The 26008-nt window shown below is 41.1% G+C and overlaps 2 protein-coding genes across 5 annotated transcripts in view; one reads left to right on the top strand and one right to left on the bottom strand.

Annotated features, from left to right (window-relative positions):
* Nucleotides 1–18208, bottom strand: part of Septin10 (septin 10) — a 53423-nt gene extending 35215 nt beyond the window's left edge. The window contains exon 1 of one of the 3 annotated variants that reach the window (XM_027388337.2): nucleotides 18062–18208. In XM_027388337.2, the coding sequence (XP_027244138.1) occupies nucleotides 18062–18079 (18 nt within the window). In that variant the 5' untranslated portion in view covers nucleotides 18080–18208. Of the gene's footprint in view, nucleotides 1–18049 lie in introns of all 3 variants that reach the window. The other 2 variants (XM_027388336.2, XM_027388338.2) reach the window with 2 other exon arrangements.
* Nucleotides 18209–18372: 164 nt separating this feature from the next.
* On the top strand, nucleotides 18373–21568 carry Sowahc (sosondowah ankyrin repeat domain family member C). 2 transcript variants are annotated; one of them, XM_027388335.2, is made up of 2 exons: nucleotides 18373–19928; nucleotides 20040–21568. In XM_027388335.2, the coding sequence occupies exons 1-2, from the start codon at nucleotides 18741–18743 to the stop codon at nucleotides 20316–20318; spliced, it is 1467 nt and encodes a 488-aa protein (XP_027244136.1). In that variant the 5' UTR covers nucleotides 18373–18740; the 3' UTR covers nucleotides 20319–21568. The 2 variants fall into 2 exon arrangements, with proteins under 2 accessions (XP_027244136.1, XP_027244135.1); XM_027388334.2 differs by having other exon boundaries at nucleotides 18376–21568.
* Nucleotides 21569–26008: the final 4440 nt, after the last annotated feature.

The raw sequence follows: 26008 nt of genomic DNA, 5'->3' as shown, positions 1-26008 counted from the left end.
AAAATGTCAATTGAAAAAAGCATAATACAAAATAATATAGTTCCAAGTTCTTATAAAGACAAAGTAACATGCCAAATCTGCCTTCATGCTGATGACAATTATAAACAACTCTTTCAAGTTACTATAGTGAACCAAGAAAAAGCAAACAAGGGAGGAGAAAAAAATTCCAGAGAAGACAATCTGTTACTTGACATCTTCCTAGTTCCTCCCCTTGAGTACATACCTGGTCACTGTGACTTATGAAGTAATTAATCATTTTCCTGCATTAGAAAGTCATTTGGAGATTGGAGCACACAGTTTGGGTTGATATTCAGGAAAGGCACTAAAGAAAGGGAAAAATGCATACTCTGTATGCACACTCCCCTCTAATCTATGCTGACTAAAATTCTGCACAGCCCAAGAGTACAAAGATCCCAGCAGCCATTAAATAAGTCAAGCACTCATGAAGAGTGCTATTCTAGGCAGACGTATAGTGCTTAAAAATTCTCTAATTAAAATGGCTTGCTGTATCTCACCTGGTATTTCCACCAATGTAATTGAGAAGTATCTTGATTTATGACTTTCTTTGATCTATCACTATAAAACTTCATGAAACCCTACCACATCGGAACACATAATTTGGCATATATAAGCTAACTCTATGGTCCCATGCCATGGCCACTCATGTGGCCACAAACTCTTATCCCCTTTAAGATTAGGGCTGTAGGTGTTGGTTGTGGTTTGTCTTTCTTTTGTTGCTGTTGTTGTGTTTTATGTCATCAGTTATGGGAATGAAAAAAAACAAAAACAGTATTAGATTAACCCCATCCCCCATCCAGACCAGGTACCAGCAACGGCCTCCTGTACCATCTAGTGAGGCACGCTGATGAATTAATTCTGGGTAACCCAAGCGTCCTGAGCTTTGGTTGATAGGTTACTCTGATACTACTTGTTGAATACCTTTTTTGTCTGCTTTCACAGCATTTGTTTAAGGTATTCCCTTTGTTTCCTTTGAAAGTATTTTGGTTTCTCACTCTTCAATTTGTCTTTGTGTTTGCTCTCACAGGTCTGAAAATGCTCCCAGGTGCTTTATTCGTTCCCTGAGCACCTTTCTTCCTATTATAAATGAACTCCAACTGGGCTGCTGACTCATCCTGAAATCCTTCAGATCAAAGCCAAGGATTTAGTTTTACTTGAGTTATGGTCCTAAAATATGAAGGAAACTCCTTAGACTACTGAGGGTAACTACAGTTTGCTCCATCTCTGTTACCGATAAACAGTTGGGTAGATAAAAGTGTGGGGAGGGGGAGAAAACAGCATGATGCACAGCAAGGAAATAAACCAGATGAGATCTTTACAATGTCCCACAAAAGTAGACTAAACAGCTAGGAACTGGTACCTACATATATCATCCTACCTCCACCAGACCAAGATTTGCAGTAGTAGCCACACACTGGTGTGGACCAGCAGGAGTCACCAAGGAGATGCAAGTCCTCATGGACATAAATGTTATGGGAACAGCAAGCTGGGGAAAGACTGAGCAGGCTGTGAATGACCACAGACTGGATATACTATCTACAGAGAAGACTGGAACAGCTCTAGCTGTATAGCTTGTAAAGGAAATATAGCATGAGAGATACTTTGAATCAGAAATTCTTCATGAGAGCATGGAACAGCCAGTCCAAATACAGGAGGGCAGCAACATGGGACCATGAGAACTTGGCAAATAATTTTAGGCAAAAACTATGGAACATAAGAAAAACAAAACTAACAAAACAAAAACCACACACATACACAAAAAGAATAAAACAGCTGGAATCAGGCAAGAAGAGAAAAGCCAGCAAAAAGTCAAACAAAAGCACCAGTGTGCTTTTGTTTCCACACCCCCTCAGAGTCTTGAACTCAAAAACACTGAAAGCCAAGTACAATAGTACCCAACACTCCAGAGAAAATGCTCTAAGAAGCATGTGGATAGTCTCAAACTGAGGAACTCCTACATAAAACTGAATCCTAATATAAGGAAAACGTGGAGGGAAGCAGCCAGATAGCTCAGCAGGTTAGGGTAATCGCCATCAAACATAATGACCAGAGTTTGATTCCAGAACCCACATACCCACATGGTATGACAAAACCAAGTCCCAGATCTCTCTCTCTCTCTCTCTCTCTCTCTCTCTCTCTCTCTCTCTCTCTCTCTCACACACACACACACACACACACACACACACACACAAACAAGTGTAACAACAAAGTCTGAATCTTAAGCAGAAACATTATTATCAGTGAATACATGTATCTAATTCCTTTTAATTTCAGAGCCTAGCAGCCTCACTCTACTTGCTTAGGGAATGGCAAAATCAATCCTGAAAAATGGTTACATTTCCTAAAGCAGTCTACAGATTTGAGCAGTGTTCCATCAAAGGTCCAATGATATTCTTTACAAAATTAGAACAAAAATCCTAAAATTCATTTGGAAGCATAAAAGACCCCAATTAGCCAAAGCAAGACTAAGCAGAACAAGAGTACAAGTATCACAGAGCTTGTCTCTAATTGTACTGGAGAAAAATAGTAAGAGAAACTGCACAATACTGAACAGAGAGGCAGACCAACAGTATAGAGCAGAGAACCCTGACATAAGAGCACGATGGGGGATGTCCTTCTGTATGCTGTGAATAAAGCTGTTTCAGCCAATGAACAGGTAGGATTTAGCCACGCAGGGAATCAAAACAGGGACAGAGAAAGGTAATAGGCAGAGTCAGGAAGGTGCCATGTAGCTGCTGAGGAAGCAAGAGGCCAAGGCATCACCAGTAAACCAAGGAACACAGGGATAAAGAGATTCATAGAAATGAGTTAATAATTAAGAGAGAGTTAGCCAATAAGAAGCCTGAGCCATTTACCAAACAGTTTATAATTAATATAAGCTTCTGTGTATTTATTTGGGAATGAATGGCTACAGGACAGGGCAGGACAGAAACTTCCATCTATAAGAGCACACCGTCAGTCACCTAATTTTATACAGGTATCAGAAATATGTGTTTAAAAAAATACAGCCTGTGGGGGAGGTAGGGAAGGAAGGGAGGGAGAGGGAACTGGGATTGACATGTAAAACAATCTTGTTTCTAATTCAAATAAAAAATCTGCAAAAAAAAATAAATAAAAATATAGCCTCTTCAACAAATGATACTAGGAAAATTGGATAATTACATGTAGAACAAAATCCTACTCAAAATGGTCAAAGGCCTTAAAGTAAAGCCTGAAACTTTGAAGCTGTGAAAGGAAAACATAGGAAATTACTTCAAGTAATAGGCACAGGCAACAATTTCTGAAAAGGATAGAAAATTAGCATAGAAAATAACCTAATAATTGACAGATGGGGTTATACAAAATTTAAAAACTTCCTGTTCCAGCCACCATGCCTGCCTCCTGGCTATGATGGACTCTTTTTCCTAGGGAACCATAAGCCAAATGCACCCTTCTTTCTGTCATTTGATCACAGAAATTTTTATTAAGTAGTAATACCTAGAATATATAAATGTAAGAAACATTAAATATTGAGTTTTTAACTTATCAAATACTATAAAACTTGTATTAGTGACAAGGAATTACTTAGCTTCCCACCTTGTAAGACTTTAATGCAAATGTTTTAGCACACACACCCAAATTCAGCAAAACCTTTCTATACAAAGGCTCTGCTATTTTCTGGGATTAAAGTGGCTGGCCCAGAAAGAAGCCGCCCAGAAGGTGGGGGTGGTCACTGTTGTTGCTGCTGCTGCTGCTGCTGCTGCCTCTTAGACAAGGAAAAAGAGTCAAAAGCCCTCGTGGCATTCAGCTAAGGTCTGAAGACTTCCTTGTTTGTCTGTGGACCTCCACACCAAGAACCACAAGTTGCAAATTCAATAGGTCATTTTGTATCAAAAGGTCAATTATGAGGCACCTAGAATTTTTCAATTATAAGAATATATCCTCTGGGTTCTGCTATGGCCCAGGTGGTAACTTTTTTTTTCTATGTGGGTTCTAATTCTTCCCCCCTCCCAGAAATTGGTTTTGATGTAACCAAGAATTGAGTTTCTCAATAAAGAAAAAATCTGTACAAAACTGGCTGCCATAAAAAAATAAAGACATATATTGTGACAAAAATAAAATAAAATAAAGTGGCTGGCCCCTTTTCCCATCAATTTCTGTGTCCCCATTCTTTTAAGATTAGCCAATCATGAAAGACTGTGTGGCCAGACCCTAGCTGTGGGGAAAGGAGGTCACACACAGTCACCACCACCTGCATTGGGATGAAAGGTCAAGTGCACTTTCTGCTCCTGTGCTTGTTCTGCTGTGGCAAGCTATGCACACTCTTGATCAAGAGCAAACAGAGACACTTTGAATGGAGTAGTAGTCTCTTTCTTTGTGACCCTCAAACTTACTTCTAACATGAAGAACTATAAAAATATAAAAAAGCTTCTAAATCAATAAACAAGCCAAGGAACTCAACAGATAGTTCTCAAAAAGAACATATTTAAATAACCCATAAGTACTTCCAGAAATTCAAATTAAATTGTTTTCAGATCCATTTCAACCCAGTCAGAATGACTGTCATAAAAAATGCTAATGATTTGACAGATGAGGAACCCTCATATACTACTGCTGGGACTGTAAACTGACATAGCACTATGGAAATCAACATGGAGTTTCCTCAAAAACACACACACACACACACACACAAAAAAAAAAAAAAACAACTACCATGTGACTCAACCATACCACTCTTGCATTATATACCCAAAGGACTCTAAGTCAACAAACCTCAGAGATAATTGCATGTCCATGTTTATTTATATACCTATGCCTGTAATAGATAGGAAAAGGAACCAGGCCAGGCATCCATTAATAGACAGACAAGATGTGTTATATACACAGACATATATTGTGACAATGCATTGTAATAAAAATATTTCCTACATTCTAAGACTGGAACTTTTGCTAAGTTAATAATACACCTTGAGGTCATTTAAGCCTTAAGACTGTTATCCAAAAGGGAAGCCCTAAGACTGCTATTCAAATGTGTACTCAGCCTGTTTGTTTAATCTGTTTTTAAGAGAACAATGTAACAATAAACCTTACTTGCCTTGGATTTCCTATGTAATCAACTTTTACAACTAACCATAGCTGTAATCTTAAATCCATGTACCCTTCCACACTCCTGACCCAGAACAATGCATGTGTATCATTTGCTTTCATGAAAGTAACGAATACAGAAGATGAAAGCAATATTCTAAAACGAACAGCCACCATAAATGTTCAACACAACATTCAGATATTGTTTGGTGTCATAATACTGTTTCTGATCTGGGTAGGTTGAAGCCAAGGACTTTATCCCTTATAAAATTCTGTTAAAGATTCCTGTAAAGTATTCCATCCCTTCCCCCATGTGGTGCTTTATGTGCAACTCAATAAATACAGGGCAGAAGAAGCTGCTTCTTTGTTAGGAGGACAGACACGGGGAACATAAAGTGGAGAATTCAAATCTAGCCTCACTGTGGGTTAAATGAATCCAAGGGAAAATGCTCTTACTGCTTTCCTTAATCTGACAATGATGCAATAGTGATGATTCATTAGTTAACTCAGAGTTACTAATGCATTTAATCCATGCGATGTACGTGGAATTTTATTCAGATACAAAGAAATATGAAACAACATTTCCAGGAAAACAGATGAAATAGGAAATCAACAAGTGAATAAGCCAAACTCAGAAAAAATACCACATTTATTCTTGTATAAATAATCTAGGGGTGTGATTGTGTGAGCATGTGTGTTTAACTAGGAAAAGGATGACCATGAGACAGGAGGAAGAAATCTTCAGGTAAGGTGCAGGAGTTACAGACATGACTACAGACAGGAAAGAATCAGCACAAACAGGCAGGGCGATGGGTGGTAGGGAAGGGGGATGAATAAGAATGAAGTATATTAACATATATGCATGAAATTATCATAATGAAGCCATTACTTTGTATGACAAAAATTTAAAAAGGAAAAATACTGTGATTTTCTTGCACAACAGTATAAAATATTCAGCATATAAACTAATGTATTAATATACACACATACAAATAAGTAATCAGTAAGCTCTCATTTACAAGGGAAGGCTAAGAACACTATTTTTACTGAGAAGACATTATAGGAATACAAAGAAATTAACTAGCTTGTTTGAAGAAGTATTTTAGTAAGCCAAAGAAATGCTCAGAATTAGGTGCATGCCACTATAGTATGACAGGGGAAAACAGAAATGTTATGCATGCTCCTACACCAGTACAGCTCGGAAGGCAGGGACAGTTACACTTAACATGTTTAGTCAACCGTGTGTGTGTGTGTGTGTGTGTGTGTGTGTGTGTGTTGTGTGTGTGTACACAAAAGACCTATTATATACACCTCACTGTACTAATCCAGTAGATACATTTTCTTATGCAATCCTTACAAGAAAGCTGAGCTCTGCATATAACTACTCCTGGAGTTCAAGAAGAAAGGGTTCAGAAAGGCTAACTGGTATAATCTCAATAAGGCGGTTACTAGTGCAATTTGCAAACCAAATCAAACAATACTGTTTCTAATAGTTGAGAAAGGAAAGATGACAAGCTGTGCTGACTCAGTAACACTACTATCCTATTTCTAAGCACAACACAAGATACAGAATAAAAATAATTAAATTAAGCAGGTTGTATTTATATATACATCCATATACAAAAATACACAATACATATATAGAGAGAAAAGAGGTCATGAATCTGAGAGGAAGTGGGATGGGACACGGAAGAGTTGGAGAGGTAAAGGCAGGGAAATAAATGATATACAGTGTTGTTATGTAAAATTGTGAAAAATGAATAATAAAAGAGTATTACAATGGTATTCTGATGCTTCACATCCTGATTTCTTAGCATCTCAGGTCTCTTCCTGAGGGGTTACTAGGCTTTCATGAATCCCTCTAGGGAAGATGTGCAAATCTGTGTGTGTGCTGGACTCCTTTGTGTATCTAACAGTAGCAGCCAACTCTTCTGCATTATTCTGCTTGTTGCTGTTCTTTTCTGAGTCTCAACAGATAGTTTCATATAACATCTATCTCATTCTATATGATATAGTGGTCTATTCTGTGCTGTGGTGTATGCTTCTCTTCATTGAGGCAGAATGCTTTGCTGTTACTACAATGAACTATGATGCAACAAATACCTTTGCCTCCATGTCTTACAAACCGGGAACCTTTTGCTATAACTAAGTAAATTTCACTTACTAACTTAACTACCAGTCACAAAATTTAATTACAATTCATTACTGATTAAAAACTGAAAGCCACTTTGTCACCAGCATTTTTTTTGAAGTGTAAGTGGCATTGTTCTGCAGTACAGTTCAGAGAATGCAATGTGCGGTACATCACTCACGGAAGATACACATGCTCAGGTGTGAGGTAATAAATTTTATCAGGAAGTGACACTGAGCACTGAGTACCTTACTGTTTTATCCATATTATCTAATCTAACACAAGGACAAATATTTTCTTTGGCATAAAATGTAAACTAAGAGGACATTTCAGATTTGGTCAGCCTGACACTCAAATACTATCCCTAATCTGGTACTTCTAATCTCATGCATACCTTTGCAGTCTGAGTCCAGTAAATAAATCTTTTATTCCCACCAGTTTACTTTCTTCAGATATAAAGTTCTACCTCCCTGTTGGAGGGCAAGACTCCTGCTGACATGATTTATACTACTGTTTAACCCTCTAGGACTGGCCAGGCAGGGGTGGTACAGGCCTTTAATCCCAGTACTTAGGAGGCAGAGACAGATGGATGTCTGTGAGTTCGAGGCCAGCCTGGTCTACAGAGCTATTTCCAGGACAGGCTCCAAAGGTACAGAGAAACCCTATCTTGAAAAACAAAACAAAAAACTCCAGGAGTCAAATCCAGAGCTTATGGGTAACCCACTACCCTTTTGTTAGTCCTCCTTAGTCCTTGGGAATCCTTTCTCCTGGCCCTGTTAAAATCTGCCTCTCTAGTCCACTCCAGCTCCTAGTGAGTTTCTTCTCCATAAAATAGACTACAGATGTTTGAATATACTCCTTCCCCATGGTCCTTTGATGATATTTAATAGGCTAACATCAGGGAAGCCAGGTTTCCTAACTCATGGTATGACAAAGCAATTTCCAGAACATTTAAAACTCTGGAGGTAATATACAAACTATAAAAACTGAAGAAAATTCAGATGCATTTTGTTAATCTTGGCACATGAAAAGGCAAAACTTGTTTTAGAAACTCAATGGGATATGAAAATATTGATTTTCTTGGGTCTCTTTCAATTCAGACTATAACTTCAATCAAACATCATGAAAGTATGATGTAGTATAAATGAAGACTGAGTCATAGAAACTGCATGTATAGACATGATGGATTAATAAGACACAATAAAACTATATTTGTTGTTGTGGAAACTAAATCAGATTTATTTGGGCTCTGTTCCATGCAGGCTAAATGATAGAAAAACTAGTCATTGAGAAGTTGCTGATTTTACCAAGGCCAGGGAAAGAAAATGAAAGATAATCCAGAGAAAGGTAAGGAAGAAGAAATAATTATTCATAGAAACATCTTAAAATGGACCTTATTAGGGCGGGAAGAGAAGGTGACACAGAGGAAAGAGAAGACAGTCTACCAATAATACACTTTTCATTCACTCCCCAAATGAACTCAGTATTAATAAAAAGCCATATATTTTAAAGAAAGCGTGACAGACCCCAGGCATTGTGGACCAAAGCTAAGTCACTCAATATCCTTGGAATTTAAGTTTTAGTACAGTTGGGACAGATACATATAATAGAGTAAACTCTGTAGTTGTCAGAGAAAGCCCTGTGGAAGAAAAAGCTCCCGAGCCAGCAAATAAAACATGGAAGGTAGAATTGGCAAAGCAAAATTTGTAAACATAAATGGTATAGCTACAAAGCTACAGAGAACTATCACTTAGGTCTAAGGACTCCCCCATGCAAGAGCAAAGAGGAAAGTTGTGGGTGCCATGTGTGTTAGAGAAATTTTACAAGTGCTCCCTTGAGTCTTTTTCTTTTTCCCAAGACAGGGTTTCTCTGCGTAGCTTTGGAGGTTGTCCTAGAACTCACTCTATAGACCAGGCTGGTCTCGAACTCAAGAGATCTGCCTGCCTCTGCCTCCCACCTGCTTGGCTCTCCCTTTAGTCTTAAACTAAGGCCACTGAGTAGATGTTATGATAAGCAGAAAAGAAATTAGGATATGACTCTGCATAGGTTTGGTGCAATTTTGGAAACAGTGGTCTCTCTTTATGGTGGAGGTAGGGAAGGAACATATCCCAAGAACATTGTAGGTAAATAAAACTACAGTCCAGTAATGTAGAACCATACACACCTTTTCTGTCTTACCATATATTATGACTATGGTCTTTGTAGTTTGTAATAAAAGGTCACATTTCATTTTCTTTTCTCACAATTGATTAGATAAAATTTTTTTCTTCTCATATGTATCTTTATAATTCTAGCATATAATTTTATATTCTTCCCTTATTAAGTGTAGAACATTCTACCTTTTCACTTAAAGGAAGCACTTTATAGCCTTTCCTTGGCATGCCCAACATGTACATGTCTCTATGTTTTATTTTTATGTGTAGTGGTGTGTTGTCTGCATAAACATCTGTGCACCATGTGTATGCCTAGTACCCACTGAGGTTAGAAGAGGGCAATGGATACACTGGAACTGGAGTTACAGGTGGTTGTGAGCCATTTAGGTGCTCCGAAAGGAACCTAGATCCTCTGAAAGAGTAACCAGCGATATTAACCACTGACATCTCTCCAGGACCAGCATTGTTACTTTTGCACTTTCCGATTAGTTACTTGACTTCAACCATCAACACATTGACAAGTCAATGTAACTACACAAAGATCTACTAAGTATCTAATGGGTAATGTGGTAGCATCAGACAATGTTTCACTCAAGAGACTCCCAAAACATTACAAGCTATTGTCTATTGTCCTTGGTTGCTCCCCAAAGGTGGAAGGTAAGTCCCTACTCCTGAAGACACCATGCCCTTCTAACACAGCTCAGGAGACCCAAGCTAGATCTGACATGAAAGCCTCCTCCCTGATGACTAATTTTCATGGTACCAGAAGACACAAGCTTCCAAAAGAGAAAAGCAACCAACAGTCTTAGACTCTGAACCACAACCATGACTGGCATGAAATGATAACCCTAAGGGGACAGTAGTGGTATGCACACCTTGGCAGTAACCAACAGCTCTCTAATTGGAGTTAAGACCCGCTCAACAAGGGGGAAATCATTCCTGAAAACCTAACTATCTACCAAGGAATAATGAAGTATAGATCTTGATGGCTCTTAGAGAACCTACAGTATCACTTTACTAAATCAGCATAACCCTAACAACATTCTAAATATGTGCCCTTATACACACAAATAAGAGGAGTCCTCACCCCTTATCAAGGAAACTTCTCTTTGCAACAGATGACTAGAACAGAAAAACCACAGCCCCAACTGATAAATCTACCACAAAATTCCTACACTTAAGCTCAGGAATCATTGTGGAAAGGGGGGCAAGAAGATTGAGACAGAGGAACACAGGGAGTTTCTGCGAGATTGTGTCTTCTAGAAATTAAGAAGCTGAATACACTATCCTGTCTCTAGGAATCCCCAGATGAGCTCCTGTCTCCTCTGGCCTTATATTCCTCTCTCCACTCAGCCATTATCACTCCAGTCTCGACCTCCCTAGAGCTGGAATTAAAGACTTGATTCCAAAATACTGGGATTATTAAAAGTGTGAACCACCATCACCTGGCTCTGTTTCTTTTACACTAGACCAATCTTGTGTAGACCAGGCTGGCCTTGAACACACAGAGATCCACCTGCCTCTGCCTCCCAAGTGCTGGGATTAAAGGTGTAGGTCACCACTGTCTGGCATCTATTACTAACTAGTAGTGGCTAGCTCAGTACTCTGATCTTCAGGCAAACTTTGTTCGTTAAAGCACAAACAAAATATCACCACAGTAAGGGAACTAGCAAAGTGTTTTACTGGTTAGTTTTTGTCAACGTGAACTAGATAGGAAGAGGGAACCTTAACTGAAGAAATGCCTCCATCAGATTGGCCTGTGGGCATGTCTGGGAGTCACTTTCTTAATTAATGATTGATAAAGGAGGGTCCAGCCCCATTGTGGGTCGTGCTACTTATGAGTAGTTGGTCCTGAATTGTCCTGAAAGCGGGCTAAGCAATACATGTGAAATAGGTCTGCATACTTGCTGCTCTCTGCTTCAGTTCCTACCTCCAGGTTCTTGTCTTGACCTGCCTTTGCTTCTCTTGGCAAAGAACTGTAAAGTTAAAATGAAATAAATCCTTCCCTCCTCAAAACGTTTTAGGTCAACGTTCTATCACAGCATCAGTGGAACTAACTTGAACAAATGCAATACAATTTTAGGTCACATAGGAGCGCCTGTTGTTTAGGAGTTGCTAAAGTTTGAATTTGGAATGCCCCCCAAAGGTTTAAGTGTTAGAAGCTTGCCCCTTCCTTGGTTTAATAACCAAAGGAGGGGATATAAGTAGAGCTCATTGTAGTGCCCAAGATACTTTCAAGTGTGCCCCCAAGAAGCCTGTGGGACACTAGTCTGTTTCTCTCTTTTGCTCCAGTCCCTATCAACATGGTGTCTCCACCACATGCCCAATGTACTGAGGTAAACTGGTCATGGACTAAAACCTCCAAAACTGAGTCAAAGTAAACTTTTACTTGTCACAGGTAATTCCATCTAACAAAAAGGTGAGAGGTTTGTTATTTTTCTCCTCGCTGTAATAAAATACCTAGCAAAAGCACTTTAAGGATAGATTTATCTAGTCTCCCAGTTTTAGAGCAGTCTTAGTTGTGATGGAGAAGTCATGGAGGCAGGATGTCTATGGCAGCTGGTCACACTGTATGTGCAGTTATGAAGCAGAAAGAGGTTGAAGCTGGTGTTCAGTTTGCTTTCTCTCTTATATTCAGTACAGGCCGCAGCCCAAGGGATGGTGCCCTACACATTCAGGATGTGTTGTTTGTTCAGTTAAATCTTTCTGCAAACACTATCATAAACATGATTATAAATCCCATCATGTGACAAGGAAAATTAGTTATCATATGTGACTTGAAAATAATTTAAGGTCAAAAGTGTTGGTGTGATTTCCTCCATCTGGCACAAAAGTGAATCCTAGAAACAGTTTGGTGTTCTTAAGTGTGGAATTTTGCCAGGAAAGAATTACGAAGCAGGAGAAGGAGTTCAGATGTGCAAGGAAATGATTATAATGGCCATAATAATGGACTCAAAGTGGGACTAAAAGGGAACTAGAAATCAAGTAGAAATAACAGATTAGATCAAAGAATTGAGGGGTCTGAGATAGTGAAGGAAGTAAACAAGCAAGGTAGGCGGTATAGCCAGAGTGAAGGACCTCAAACTTAGATTATTAGTTTTTGGCAATGACAAAGTCAAGGCATTATCCATTAGCAAGAGTGTCTAAAGTAGCACAAAATCTAAAAGAATACTGAAGGAAAAGAGGTCAAATGCTGCAAAGACAAAGTCTGAGAGCCTAATCTAAACAGATACTGAAATCACCCAGAATTTCAACAGGCCTAAATTAGAAAATTACAGGGAGCTAAGTCAGGAAGCCCTGAGGAAGGCAGGGCTGCAGGGATGACTACAAACAAGAAAGGTCAGTATACAGTATGACAGCTTGAGTGAGTGAAAATTATAAAGGAGAAAAATGCAGCAATGAGGAGGATGGTGGGTAACTCCTCATGTCCACGTTCTGCAGCCTAATAAAGGCAGTAAGCTTTGCAACACAGCTCCCCTACATCTGTGGGGAATTTTCAAACAACAAAAATGTTCAGTCATCAGAGGTGGTAGAAATGGGGCCCAGACTGGAGTTGGCATAGAAGGGGGCCCAGGTACCCAAGGACCCACAACACAGCGTAGGTGGGAAATGGGCAGAGTAGAATACCCAGGTATGTGGGGTCAGCAAAAACACAGTGGCAGAGGTTTCTGAAGAAAGAGGAAGGCTGTAGCTGACTCAGGAAAGGGCATCCAGGCATGTGAGGTCCCACAATGAATATAAGAAGTAGGAATCAGGCAGGAGGTGTCCAGAGTAGGGTGCCCTAGCACACAGGAACTCAAACATGCAGAGAAGGTGGTGGAAGTGGAAAGCAAGTTAGAGGTGAACTAGACTAGGGCACCGAGGCATGGAAAGCCATAGCATGTGACATCAGAAGCAGAGTCCAGCCAAGGGTATGTTGACACTGGATAGTGACTGTTATCACTGATAATTGCTGACTCTCAGGGGAAGATCAAGGACGGTGCCCATAGCTCTGAGTGGCAATCCCACAGAAAAAGAAAAAGGGGGAGAGGGTAACTTGAGCTACCAAAATGGAAATCAAGAAAAGAAGGAAGGGAAGGAGGGAGGGAATGTTCAAAAACTCAAAGACACGAATGCACCCCAAGAGAATAAAAGCAATAAAAATAAGGAAGTGAACTCTAGGAATGAAAACAGACCAAGAAAGAGAAAATTGATGAAAAAAGGCAAACTGAAATGATGATGAAACGAAAAAAATGCAATACACCAAATGAAAAGCCCTGTGGCAAACTTCATCAGCACAAGCATCAGGGCTTGAAGACAAAGTAGAGGAATTGGATCATTCAACAAGAGTCAATAGGGGGAGAAAAGGGACAAAAGAAGAGCTTTGGGCCACAATGAGGAGACCAAATCTATGAATTATGGAAACAGAAGAATCCCAAATAATTTATCAAATAAATTTCCCATTCTAGAAAGTGGTACTCATCCAGATAACAAGAGGCCTAACAGAAAGCCAAATGGAAAGGGCAAAACTCTCAAGGTCATAGTTAAAACTCTAAAACCATAAGAAAGAGTCCTTAGTTAACTTCAGCTGTCGACGAGAGTCATCTGAGGGAGTCCCATGTCTGTGAGATACTGTCTGGACTGATGATTAATGTGGATCATTACCATCCCCTAGGAAGGTGGTTCTGGGCTGTATAAGAAAACTAGCTGAATTATTTGCAATAGCCAGAAACTGGAAGCAGCCTAGATGTCCCTCAACCGAAGAATGGATAGAGAAAATGTGGTACATTTACACAATGGAATACTACTCAGCAGAAAAAAACAATGGAATCTTGAAATTTGCAGGAAAATGGATGGAACTAGAAGAAACCATTCTGAGCAAGGTAACCCAATCACAAAAAGACAAACATGATATGTACTCACTCATATGTGGATTTTAGACATAGAGTAAAGGATTACCAGCCTACAATCCACACTGCCAGAGAAACTAGTAAACAAGGAGGACCCTAAAAGTGACATTGTCCCCTGGAGAAGGGGAAAGGGTCACCATCCCCTGAGCAAATTGAGACATGGGAAGAGGGGGAAGGGAGCTATGAGAATGAGAAGGGAAGAAAAGAACGGATGCAGAGGACATGAGGGAGCAGAAAGGTTGAGTCAGGTGTAGATTAGAAGAAAGGATATATGATAGGTAGGATTTTAGTTGGGAGAGTGGTAGGGTAGGAAGGAAGGGAGAAGGGAACTGGGATTGTCATGTAATTCAATCTTGTTTGTAATTCAAATAAAGAAAAAGAAAAAGAAAAAGAAAACTAGCTGAGCAAATCTAAATGTGAGCCAGCAAGCAGTGTTCCTACATGGTTCTCACCCTGACTTGCTTCAGTTGTGCACTGTGCCTTGGAAGTGTAAACCAAATAAATCCATTCCTCCCCCAAGTTTCTTTTGGTCAGCATGTTTAATTACTGCAACCAAATAAACTAAGTGTAATAACAGCTGATAATTTAATACAAAATTTTAAGTCAAGAAGGGCTTAGATTTGTATTCTGAGTTCTGAAAGACAAAAAAAGTCAATCCAGACTTTTATACACAGCAAAACTACCTATCCTAATTGAAGGGAAAATTAAAATTTTACAAGATTAAAACAAACTAATGGAGTTTATGACCAATAAGCCAAATAAAAGGATAATGGAAGGAATACTACAGAGAACATACCGGAAAGGTCGTCATTGGGGGAAAATAAATACCAGACCAACAAATCAAAAGAGATTTAGGAAAACAGTGCAAAAGTAAAATGATAGGAACCAACACATACCTTTTAATAATCATCATAAATATTAGTGGACTCATTCACCGAAAAAAAGACACAGACTAGCAAACTATATCTTAGAAAACAAGATCCTTTTTTTTTTTTTTTTTTTCTTGCTTTTTCTCTGCTGGATTTCTCAGAACCTCCTGCCAGGGATGGCACTGCCATCAGTGAGTTGGAATCTCCCCACATCAACTAACAATCAAGACATTCATCACAGACATGGCCACAGACCATCTAATCTGGACAGTCTATCCATGGAGACTGCCACAGATGACTCTGAACCATGCCATGTTGACAGCTTAAACTAAATAAGACATCTGTGAGCAATGTTTCTCATGTGTACATACAATACTACCTTAGTAACTATCTCCCTCAATAAGACATCTTTCAATTTGAATTTTCGAAAGTATTGAAGGAATTCTTGCTAGGTAATATACATTCAGTCAAACAAAAATATCACTGTGCATAATATTCATTTGTCTATGAAGGAACAAGTATAGACAACTCACAAAATATTTAGATATCTGTGAATGGATTCTATACTTATTCAATGTATGACCTCTTTCCATATATAACTAACCAAAAAAAAAAAAAAAAAAAAGGATTGCTCATAGTTTTCATAAATATGGCCAACACAGAAGGTAAAATAAACTGGGAATCTCAGTTCTTGTTTTTGGTTGGGGGGGTTGTTTGTGTTTTCTTTGTTTTTTAGAGACAGGGTTTCTTTTCTGACTGTCCTGGGAGTTGCTTTGTAGACCAAGATGGCCTTGAACTCACTGAAATCTGACTGCCTCTTCCTCCCAATGCTGGGATTAAAGGCATGTGTCACCACTGCCTGGCTTGCTTTTTTTCTTGAAATAATATCTCTCTACCTAATCCAGGCCAGTCCTGAAGTCACTATGTAGCCTAGGATGACCCTGAATTTATGATCCACCTGCCTCATCCTCCACACATACCCCATGACCCCCCATGCCACCCCAAGTGCTTACTTAAAATTATGTATCACCATAAGCTTAATCTGGTTTCTTTATTATCATTAGTATAAATTAATGGTTTTCATTGACATTTTCAAGCATGTACACAATATTCTTTGATACTATTCACTGCCCCCCTTTTCAGCTTCCCTTGACCCCACAATGAATCCTACTGTCCCTATGCCCCCAAAATAGAAAAATATGGAGTAGTCTCCAAATCTGCATTCCAGTTTCAGTATATACTCTGCTGAAGCAAAAACTGACCTGATTATAAAGAGGAGAAAGAAGTCAGGAGATGCCTTCAGTTCTCCTACCTTATCTTTGGTAAGCCCCTTAGCCTTATGAATTGTGACTGCCTAAAGGACTCTGGAGGGGCTGGGGAACCCATCATATCTAGACTTCCCAGATTCATTTAACTAAATCAAAAGCAAGGTGAAGAAGAGATGTTAAAACTATGACTGTTGCTCCTCAAGAGGCAGAATTTCACCTATAAATGCTACTGCTATTAACTGCAAATAATAATTCCAATGTTTTCAGCTTTCTATAAAAGTATATGAGCCATAAAATAAACCTCTTCCTACACGAAGCAATAAAAAGATTTAAAATGTGGTAAAACTCCATTTGCATGTAGATAGGAAATAATTCACCCACAGCAGACATTATCATGGCAAATATGGTGAGAGATGAGAATGCAGTTAGTGTCCAATGTATAATGTTTCTGGGGGCGTTGTGTTAATGAACAGACATCCAAGAAGAAATCAAGGTTTCATCATGCTGAAGAATTAGATGGTTCAGTGAAATCACTAAAGGGTGATAATACTTTTCAAGAGAAGGTGGTTTTACTGGGTGGCCATTAAGGTTGCTATAGCTAAAGAATACGATTTTTTTTTTCATGTAAATGGTCATGGTTCAACTTCACACAGAAATTATAGCATTTATCTATTTTGCATTATTTTTATTTTAGGCTGCTGAAATAAGTTGTACAACTATAATGAAGCACAGAAAGATAATAAGAGCCACTAGTTTCAGGTAAGTAGGAAGTTATTTGGGAAATGTTTATTGGAGTAATATTGCTTGAGACTCAGAATCCTTCGAAAATGGTTACCAATGGCAAAATATTTAATAATTAAGAGGATTATTTTCATTAATACTGGATAAAGACAAAAGTGGAGTTTTCTTAAAGTAGCAAAAGAAAAGTTATCTACTGCATGCAGTTGTTAGGGGAGTAGAAACAGAGAGGCCCTTCCATCCCGTGCAACATCTGGAAGACTCCAGGAACATTCCTAAAATGACGGGAACAAAGGCAAGACTACAAGAGATTGGTATTATGAAAATAGTATGGCCATTCGGATAACAATGTCTTACTGTCCAATATCAATAGGCAAAAGTTATTAGAAACGCACAAAATGTAGAATCGGTCATACGTTCTTTTAATTACAACGGGAGGGGGAAAGCAAAACACAACCACCAAGCAATACGGAAAAAACAAAACAAAACAAAACAAAACAAAAACGCAAGCTTTTGGGAAAAGCTAGGGAAGCCCACTTCCCGGTTAGCATCCATGTACGTGTCCACCGCTGCACAAAACTAGGCGGATGACAAGGCCTGCTCAAAGAAGCCGCTACAAAGTGACAGGCATCAGTCACCATCCTGGATTTATGACCCCCTGCGCCACGCGCACACACACACACACACCGCTTCGGCCAGGGCCAGGAAGCCTGGCAAATACACTTCTTCCCAATTCGGTCGCTCCGCAGAGCCCCTCAGCACTCGCCCTGGGGCAGCAGGGAGCCCACTCTGCACGCCAGGCGGGAGTCCAGAAGCCGCACGGTCACAATCCCGCCCGGCTGGCCCAGAGGCGACCGGGCGGGGCGGGGACTCGGGGAGCCCCGCCGGGACCGGGGAACACACAAGGGCGCGGGCTCACCGGCTGCCGCACCTCGTCCAAATTGGCCATAGCCCTGGCAAGACGTCGAGAAACGGTGGTCTCAGGCCGGACCCAAGCGCTCGTCCCCGGCGGCTTCGCAAAGAGACCCGCTGGGCGTAACCGGCGGAGCGCGGGGCGTGCCGGGCGAGCCGCAGCCGTTAATGGGCGGGGCGGCCTCTGCTGAACCGCTGGGGCGGGGCCAAGGCCGGCGGGGGCGGGAGCACGCCAGTCAGTGCCAGGGGTTTCCCGCGCTCCGGGCGAGCCTCTGCCGGGTGTGCTCCCGGGGACGTTTTAGACGGAAAGCCAGTGGGCAGGGGGAGGGGAGGGGGGATGACCCGAAATATGGGACTTGAAGAAAACGCTAGGCGCCTCAACGCCCCGCCACGGACGGAAACTGTGATTGCCGGCCCGCGCGGAGCCCGGAAGTGGGCGGGGCCTGGGGGCCGCAGACTGGCGCAGAGATTGAAGCCCAAACGGAAGTGGGCGTGGTGGGGCGTGTCTGCTGGGACACTGCCCCAGTGAGGCGGTGACTGCGCTCGCTCGCGGGGCACTCGGGCTCCGAAGCCGGCGTCGGGTGCATCCCAGTCGCTCTCCCGGGTTCTGCAGACGCGCGCGCGCCCGCCCGCCCGCCCGCGCGGGACTATGAGCGGCTGAGCCATCCATCCCCGGGCCCGAGGAGCTGAGCTGCGGAATGGAGGCGCCGCTCGAACCGAGCACCGAGGCGGTCGTGAGCTTTCTCGCCGAGCGCGGGGGCCGGGCCCGACACTCGGAATTGGTGCAACACTTCAGGGACGCTCTGGGCGGCCCGCGGGAGCAGCGCACCCGCGCCCGCGAACACTTCAAGGAACTGGTCAACGCGGTGGCCACGGTGCGCACCGACCCCGCGGATGGTACCAAGTTCGTGCATCTCAAGAAGAAGTTCCACACAGAGGGCTTCCCTCCTCCGACTGAGGCCTCACTCCCCCGGGACCCACCGCGTATCGAGGTGACCCAGGAGCCTGAAGTCCCGGACCCTCCAGCCGAGCCGTGCAAGGACAGCCAGCTCCAGGAGGAGGCAGATCCACAGTTGTCTCTCCAGCTGCGGGACGAAGCGAGCGACCCGGAGCCTCTGCGCCCTGCTCCGAGCGGGGCCCAGGGTAAGGATTCGCCACAGGAGGTCCAGGCCGTGTCTTCTTGGCCGTCAGTCCCCGGGCCCAGCGAGAACCTGAAACTCCCTCCACACGGTGGCGGCGGCGGCGGCGGTGGCGGCGAGGAGGCTGAAGGAGCCAGTTCCCTGGGTGGGCCCAGTACGCCGAGATCGGTCCGTCAGAACTTTCGGGACCTGATGATGGGCAGCTCCCCTCAGCTGATGAGGAGCGTGTGTCCCGGGGACGGAAGCTCTGGGAGCTTCTCCGTAGGGGGTCGCAGCCGAGGAGGGGGCGACTCCGACAGCGCATCCTTGGCTTCGTCGTCCGCCGAAGAGGAGGGCAGCGGTGGGGGCTCGGTTACGCTGGATCCACTGGAGCACGCCTGGATGCTCTCGGCTTCGGAGGGCAAGTGGGACAGCCTGGAAGGGCTGCTCACTTGTGAGCCCGGCCTGCTGTCGAAGCGAGACTTCATCACTGGCTTCACCTGTCTCCACTGGGCCGCCAAGCACGGCCGGCAGGAGCTCCTGGCCATGTTGGTCAACTTTGCCAGCAAACACCAACTGCCAGTGAACATCAACGCCAGGTCGAGCGGAGGCTACACTGCCCTACATTTGGCCGCCATGCACGGACATGTGGAGGTGGTGAAGTTACTAGTGGGGGCCTACGACGCAGATGTGGACATCAGGGACTACAGCGGGAAAAAGGCGTCTCAGTACCTGAGTGAAAGCATCGCGGAGGAGATAAAGAACCTGGTAGGAGCCATGGAGGAAGAGGATGGGGACAGTGCCACGGGCCGCGGGAGTGGGCGCTGGAAACTTTCAAAGGTGCTCCCGTCACACCTCATCACTTACAAACTCTCACAGGGCGCAGAAGATGGAGCTGAGCATCACCATCACCACGTCGCCGAGGGATGGACCGGAGGCAAAGCCAAAGATTCAGGTCGCAAAGCCTTGGGCAGCTCCAGTGGACGGTTAAAGCCACGGCTCAACAAAATCCGATTCCGAACCCAGATCATTCACACCACTCCCTCATTCAAGGATGCTGAACAGACGCTGGAGGAAGAAGAGGAGGAAGAGGAAAGGTCTCTTAAAGGCTACTCGTCTTCCTTCAAACTGAGACCGAAGTCCAATGTATTTGGGTAAAAAAAATAATAATAATAATTCGTGCTAGAAACGCTAAGGTTTAGTTGTCTTCAAGGTAGGCTAATACTGGCTGTGGATGAGAAAAGGCAGGATAAATTACGTATGTATTTTAACTTGCAGGCTTGGGGTGGAGCTGTAGTAATCCTTCCAAGATAGCATTCTGGGGCAAGAGAACGTCAAATGATTCATTATACATTGATTTGTGCTTCTTTCCGCATCCCCACCCTTGTAGCCTGGAACTTGAGAGAACTGGAATTCATTGATGACTAAGAACCCCTTTGCTTTAACCATCATTAGATACCTTGCACAGTGTGAACTATCAAGCCTGATTTCTAAGTTACTGTTAGGACATGCAAACTATATGTTAATGCAAAACTGAACCTGGTAATGCTTGTGAGTGACTACAGGCAGCCCTGATCTTTCACTCTTCGAACTTGCTCCATATGGTGATAAAGAAGGTCCAGGTCAGAGTTGAAATGTGAAACTACAAATGAGAATTATGGGAATCCTGTAGGTATCTTACTTGATATTGTAAGTAGCAGTTCCCATTTTTTTTTAAAGCAATTTCAATTTTAACCACTGAACTGAAGAAATAAGTAGCATTTGCTTTTGAGTTACTGTAGTCTTGCTTGTGCCTATTATAACACTATTCAGTATACGGTACATTACTAAATCACAAATTTTTATTTAAAAAGAAGGACACTTAACCCATGGTACTTTTTTTTTTTAATATGTGTCTTCTTGATTATCACTAACTTGTTTTGCTACTCTGAAATTCTAACCTTTCTGGGATTTGTACTCTGGGGATTCTTTTTAATGAAGCTTATAATACTTAGACTGATTTACATATTACTTAACAAACCTTTTCTTGTTTAGAAAATAGCAAAAATCAGCATAAGTATTAATACCCTATGCTTCTGTGAAGTAGTTATTAAATCAACTTAATATGGTTCTCATATAAGAGACATTTAATTTTATTAATACATTCATAGTCTGTATGCTTCCTGGCAACATTTTACAAATTTTTCACTTCTTTCACTTTTTCTACATTTCTTTGTATACACTCAAAGAGCTACGGGGTAGTTACTGAAAGGCTAGATAGTTTGCCCATTTAAAAATGGGCAAATTGGCTGGGCGTTGGTGGCGCACGCCTTTAATCCCAGCACTTGGGAGGCAGAAGCAGGTGGATCTCTGTGAATTCGAGGCCAGCCTGGTCTCCAGAGCGAGTGCCAGAGTAGGCTCCAAAGCTACACAGAGAAACCCTGTCTCGAAAAACAAAAAAAAAAAACAAAAAAACAAACAAAAAAAAAAGGGCAAATTTGGCTGGGCGTTGGTGGTGCACACCTTTAATCCCAGCATTTGGGAGGCAGAGGCAGGTGGATCTCTGTGAGTTCAAGGCCAGTCGGGTCTACAGAGCAAGAGCCAGGTTAGGCTCCAAAGCTTCACAGAAACCCTGTCTCGAAAAACTAAAAAAAAAAATAATAATAAAAATAAGCAAATAATTTATTATACTTTATAAAAGGAAAGAGAAATGGAACCATTTCTGTATTTCAATGCTGCTAGCTATTGAATTTCCTTATATATAAATGAAAAATACTATTCCCTAAAATAGTATATTCCTTAAAATATACTTTTATAACTGTGATCCTTAATTACATTCCATTCATTTGTGTTAGAGTAAATTGCTTTATAATTACTTTAAAGCTTAACTCACAAATATTAAGTCGTGTAACAGGATTAGAAACTTCTGTAAGAGACGACCAAATCCTTCTTAGTGTTTCTGATATGATTGCAGAAACCTAAGTTGTTACAGCCTACAACAAGATAGAGGAGTGAGTGAGTAGCCACAGAGTGAAGGAGACTACATGGTTGTAGAGAGTAACTAACTTTCCCAGTCATAGAAATTTCTAACAGATTTGTCACATCTCCCTCAAGATAGCAGTTCAATTGTTTAAATATGGTTGAAGATACTCATATGAAATGCATAAGCAGTGGCTAAGGAGATGGCTCAGGAGGTATGAGCACTTGTTCTGCAAGCATGTGTTTGAATCCCCAGCACCCATTTAAGAGGCTAAGTGTAGTTGAGGGTGCCTGTAACCCAGCATCGGGAGGTGAGACAGGCAGAGGTTGAGAGTCCAGTGGCCAGCCAGCCTACCTGAAACAGCGACTTTGTTTCAGGGACTTCAAGGCAATAAGGAAGGCATAGAGGAAGTCACCTGACATTCTACTCTGGCCTCAGAGTAAGCACACGTGGGTGCTCCCAACCATTCTCGTGCCTGCACTGCACTACACACACACACACACACACAAGTTGTTATCCACTTATGTGCCTTTATCTTTGTTTTAGGATTTAAGAAGTAGATTTCATACATTATCGGTAAGCACTTTTTTGTATATATAAGTGAAAAACCAGTGTGAAAAAGAAATCCAAATGTGTCATGTATAAATGCTAACTATATTCAGTGCAGAATAAGCTTACAATTCCCATCCGGGACTTTTAAATTCCACTTAAGATAAGGCAACTATACAAGTAGATGTTTCAGAACCAAGTAAAGGTTCTATTGAACAGTCATTATTAATCCCTTCACACATGTTAGTAATTAATTGAATAAAATCTATAATTTTCTAGATTTTTAGATACCAAGTAAATACATCATTTAACTTTGCTTTTCACACTAAAGGCTTAAAACTATGATGAAACATTTAAATTTTCTGGAATCATTCCTGGGCTGCCTCACAGCTCAGCAGATAAAGTGGTTGTCTTACAAGCCTGAAGGCCAGAGTTTGAACCTAGAACCCATAGTGGAAGGAGAGAACTCACTCCTGAAAATTACCCTCCAACCTCCTCATGTGCGCCATGGCATATGCATCCCTGTCCTCACATGCATGGCATACATACAAACACAAAATTCATAAAAACACAAAAAAGAGGGAACTCCTAGCATTCCTTGTCATAATGTACTTTGTACAGTAAAGGTAACATTTTAAGCTACTTAACTCCATTCTTCTTTTCAATTTCCAAATCAAGAGTAGAAAAAGTGATTTGTATAAGTTGATAATTGTGAAGTTATATCTCCCAGTAGTGACAATATATTAAATATTAACAAGAGACTGGTAATTTTAAAATGAGTTTGTTCATTTGTCTTCCAGGTACACTTGTAACTATGAATGTCAGTTTGCTTTTATGTTATATAAAATGCAGCTAATGTGGTACTAGTTTATTCACACCTGAAATATTGGAATGTGATGTCTGTCTTTTGCTTTTTAAATAAGTGAGTTTGTGAGTTTAAGATCTGTAAATTTTGTCAAAATAAAATGTTCATAATAGAAATTGAATTGTCTTAAGTTTCTGTAGTTCTTCAGCCACAGTGTTTTATGGTTTGCAAAGCACTTTTCAAAGTCTTAATGTTATTTGATTCTTTTCTACTCGCTAAGGATATGAGCTACAATGTCCCAAACTATAGGTAGTAAATGAAGGTCCAGGGCCTAGAGTATCTTTCTTTCCAAAACTTTTGTCTTTCCTGTACATGAAATTATCAGATTTTTTTTGTGAAAAACTGCAGTAGTTTGGCAGCAGTGATGAATGAATGAGTCTCTTTGAACATAGAACAGGACCTCTGCCTCTGCCTTTTAAAAAGAAAAACATGGAGGTTGAGAAATGGCTCCAGTTGGTACAGTGCATGTGCAGTCATGGATAGAGGCTAACCTAATCAATTAAGGTAATTCCTCACAGGCATTCTGGGTGGCTCTAGATCTGTCAAATTAATTAATGTTAAAGATCACAAGGTGAATCTCAAAATTAAATACTCTGGTAATTTGCTGAAAACCAGCGTTCTTTTAAATTATGCCAGCTATAGGAAGATGTATGAAACTGAAATCATGTTAATCTAGATAAGCTATACTCAGAAAAGTCCCAGGTTTTCACTCATGAAGAATTTAGATTATGTATATACATAGAGGTGTGTGTGTGTGTGTGTGTGTGTGTGTGTGTGTGTGTGTGTGTGTGTGTGTGTGTGTGTGTATGCACATGAAGTAAGTAGAAGGGAAACTATTTCAAGAAATGGGACTAAAGAAGGTAGAGGGGAACAAGAGAGGGCCATGGGTAAATATAAGCAAAGTATACATTACACTTGTAAATATCATAATGGCACCTGTTAATTTGTGTGTTAATTAAAAAGATGAGAAGGGCTCTGGAGAGATGGTGTAGTAGTGAAGAGTGCTTGCTGCTCTTCCAGAGGACTCCCTTAAGTTCAGTTCCCTACACATCTGGCAGCTCACAGTGTAACTCCAGCTACCAAGGGATCCACTACCCTCTACTGGCCTCTCAGTGTACCCATGCACACACATATGTGCACATACATACAGTCTTTAAAAGGGATGGAAAATAACCACAAAAGTAGTCTTTGGTGATAAGTCAAATCTTTATAAGATACCTAGTGTTGAAGGGTTGGATGGCAATTCCATGTGAATTGTTTCTCAAGATACAGTGGTGGGATTGTTTATACACTATTTCCTCTCCCATTTTCCCCTTGATCATCTTTTTAAATGCCAATTCCATCTCAAGAAGGGGCTTTCCTATTGTCAGTTTCCTATTTTTCCACTTTAATTGAGGAATGTGTAGCAAGGGCCTCACCCTAGCTTAGTGATTTTCATGTTAAGATACTGTGTAAGTGACTCTTTAAATGGAAGCATTTACTATTTCATAGCATTAACCATATGGATAATTCAATAACAGACATGCTAAGTGAATAAAAAGTATTTTTCATGCAATACAGCTCTTAAATGCCAGCCCAACACATCATCTGCTACTCAATCAAAAAACAGTCACTTATTCCAACCCTGAAGGTAAAATCTGCTTTATTAGGATTTTTTTCTATGTGAGCAATTTGAAAGATTCAATGACTACGTTCAATTATAAGAAAATTGTGCCTTATATGATGACTCAGTTACGTACTCTTGGCACAAAATTACTTTTTTATTACTCTAAGTACAGCTGAGTATGCAAATAGCTTCTGATTCTGTGGAACACCCCCCCCAAAAAAAAACGGTATAGAAACATAAAGATTAGTGTATCATAGAGAACTTTGGGGAAGAGGGCATTTTTTTGTTTATTTTTCCACAATATATACATTTATTTCATAGATACATATACATAACATGTGTGTCTTTGACTACATTGCTCCTTATAAATTTCTAGAAGTCATTTTACACATGGTGATGGGCTATACCTCATGACACAGAACACTCAACGTCTTTGAAAATATCAAACCAGGGGCTGGAGAGATGTCTCAGCAGTTAAGAGCACTTGCTGCTCTTCCAGGAGACCCAGCTTCAAGTCACAGCACCCACATGGTGACCCATGACCACCTGAACATTAGTTCCAAAAAATCCAGTGCCACCTTCTGACCTCCATGGGCACCAGTCACATATACATACATGCAAGCAAATATTCATACACATACAAATAAGCAAGTATTCTTTTAAAAAAGAAAAGAACAAGTCAGGACCTGAAAAGAAAAAAGCTAATCATTTTATTTGTTATTTGGTTTTGGTGTTTTGAGACAGGATTTTTCCATGTAACACTCCTGGCTGTCCTGGAATTCACTTTGTAGACCAAGCTGGCCGAACTCCCAGAGATCCACCTCCCTCTGCCACCTAGTGCGGTATTAAAGACATGTGCCACCACTACC

This window comes from Cricetulus griseus (genome assembly GCF_003668045.3).
Source record: "Cricetulus griseus strain 17A/GY chromosome 1 unlocalized genomic scaffold, alternate assembly CriGri-PICRH-1.0 chr1_1, whole genome shotgun sequence".
Taxonomy (NCBI): domain Eukaryota; kingdom Metazoa; phylum Chordata; class Mammalia; order Rodentia; family Cricetidae; genus Cricetulus; species Cricetulus griseus.
The sequence above is the reverse complement of the archived record's forward strand: the minus strand, read 5'-3'. Positions and strand labels throughout refer to the sequence as shown.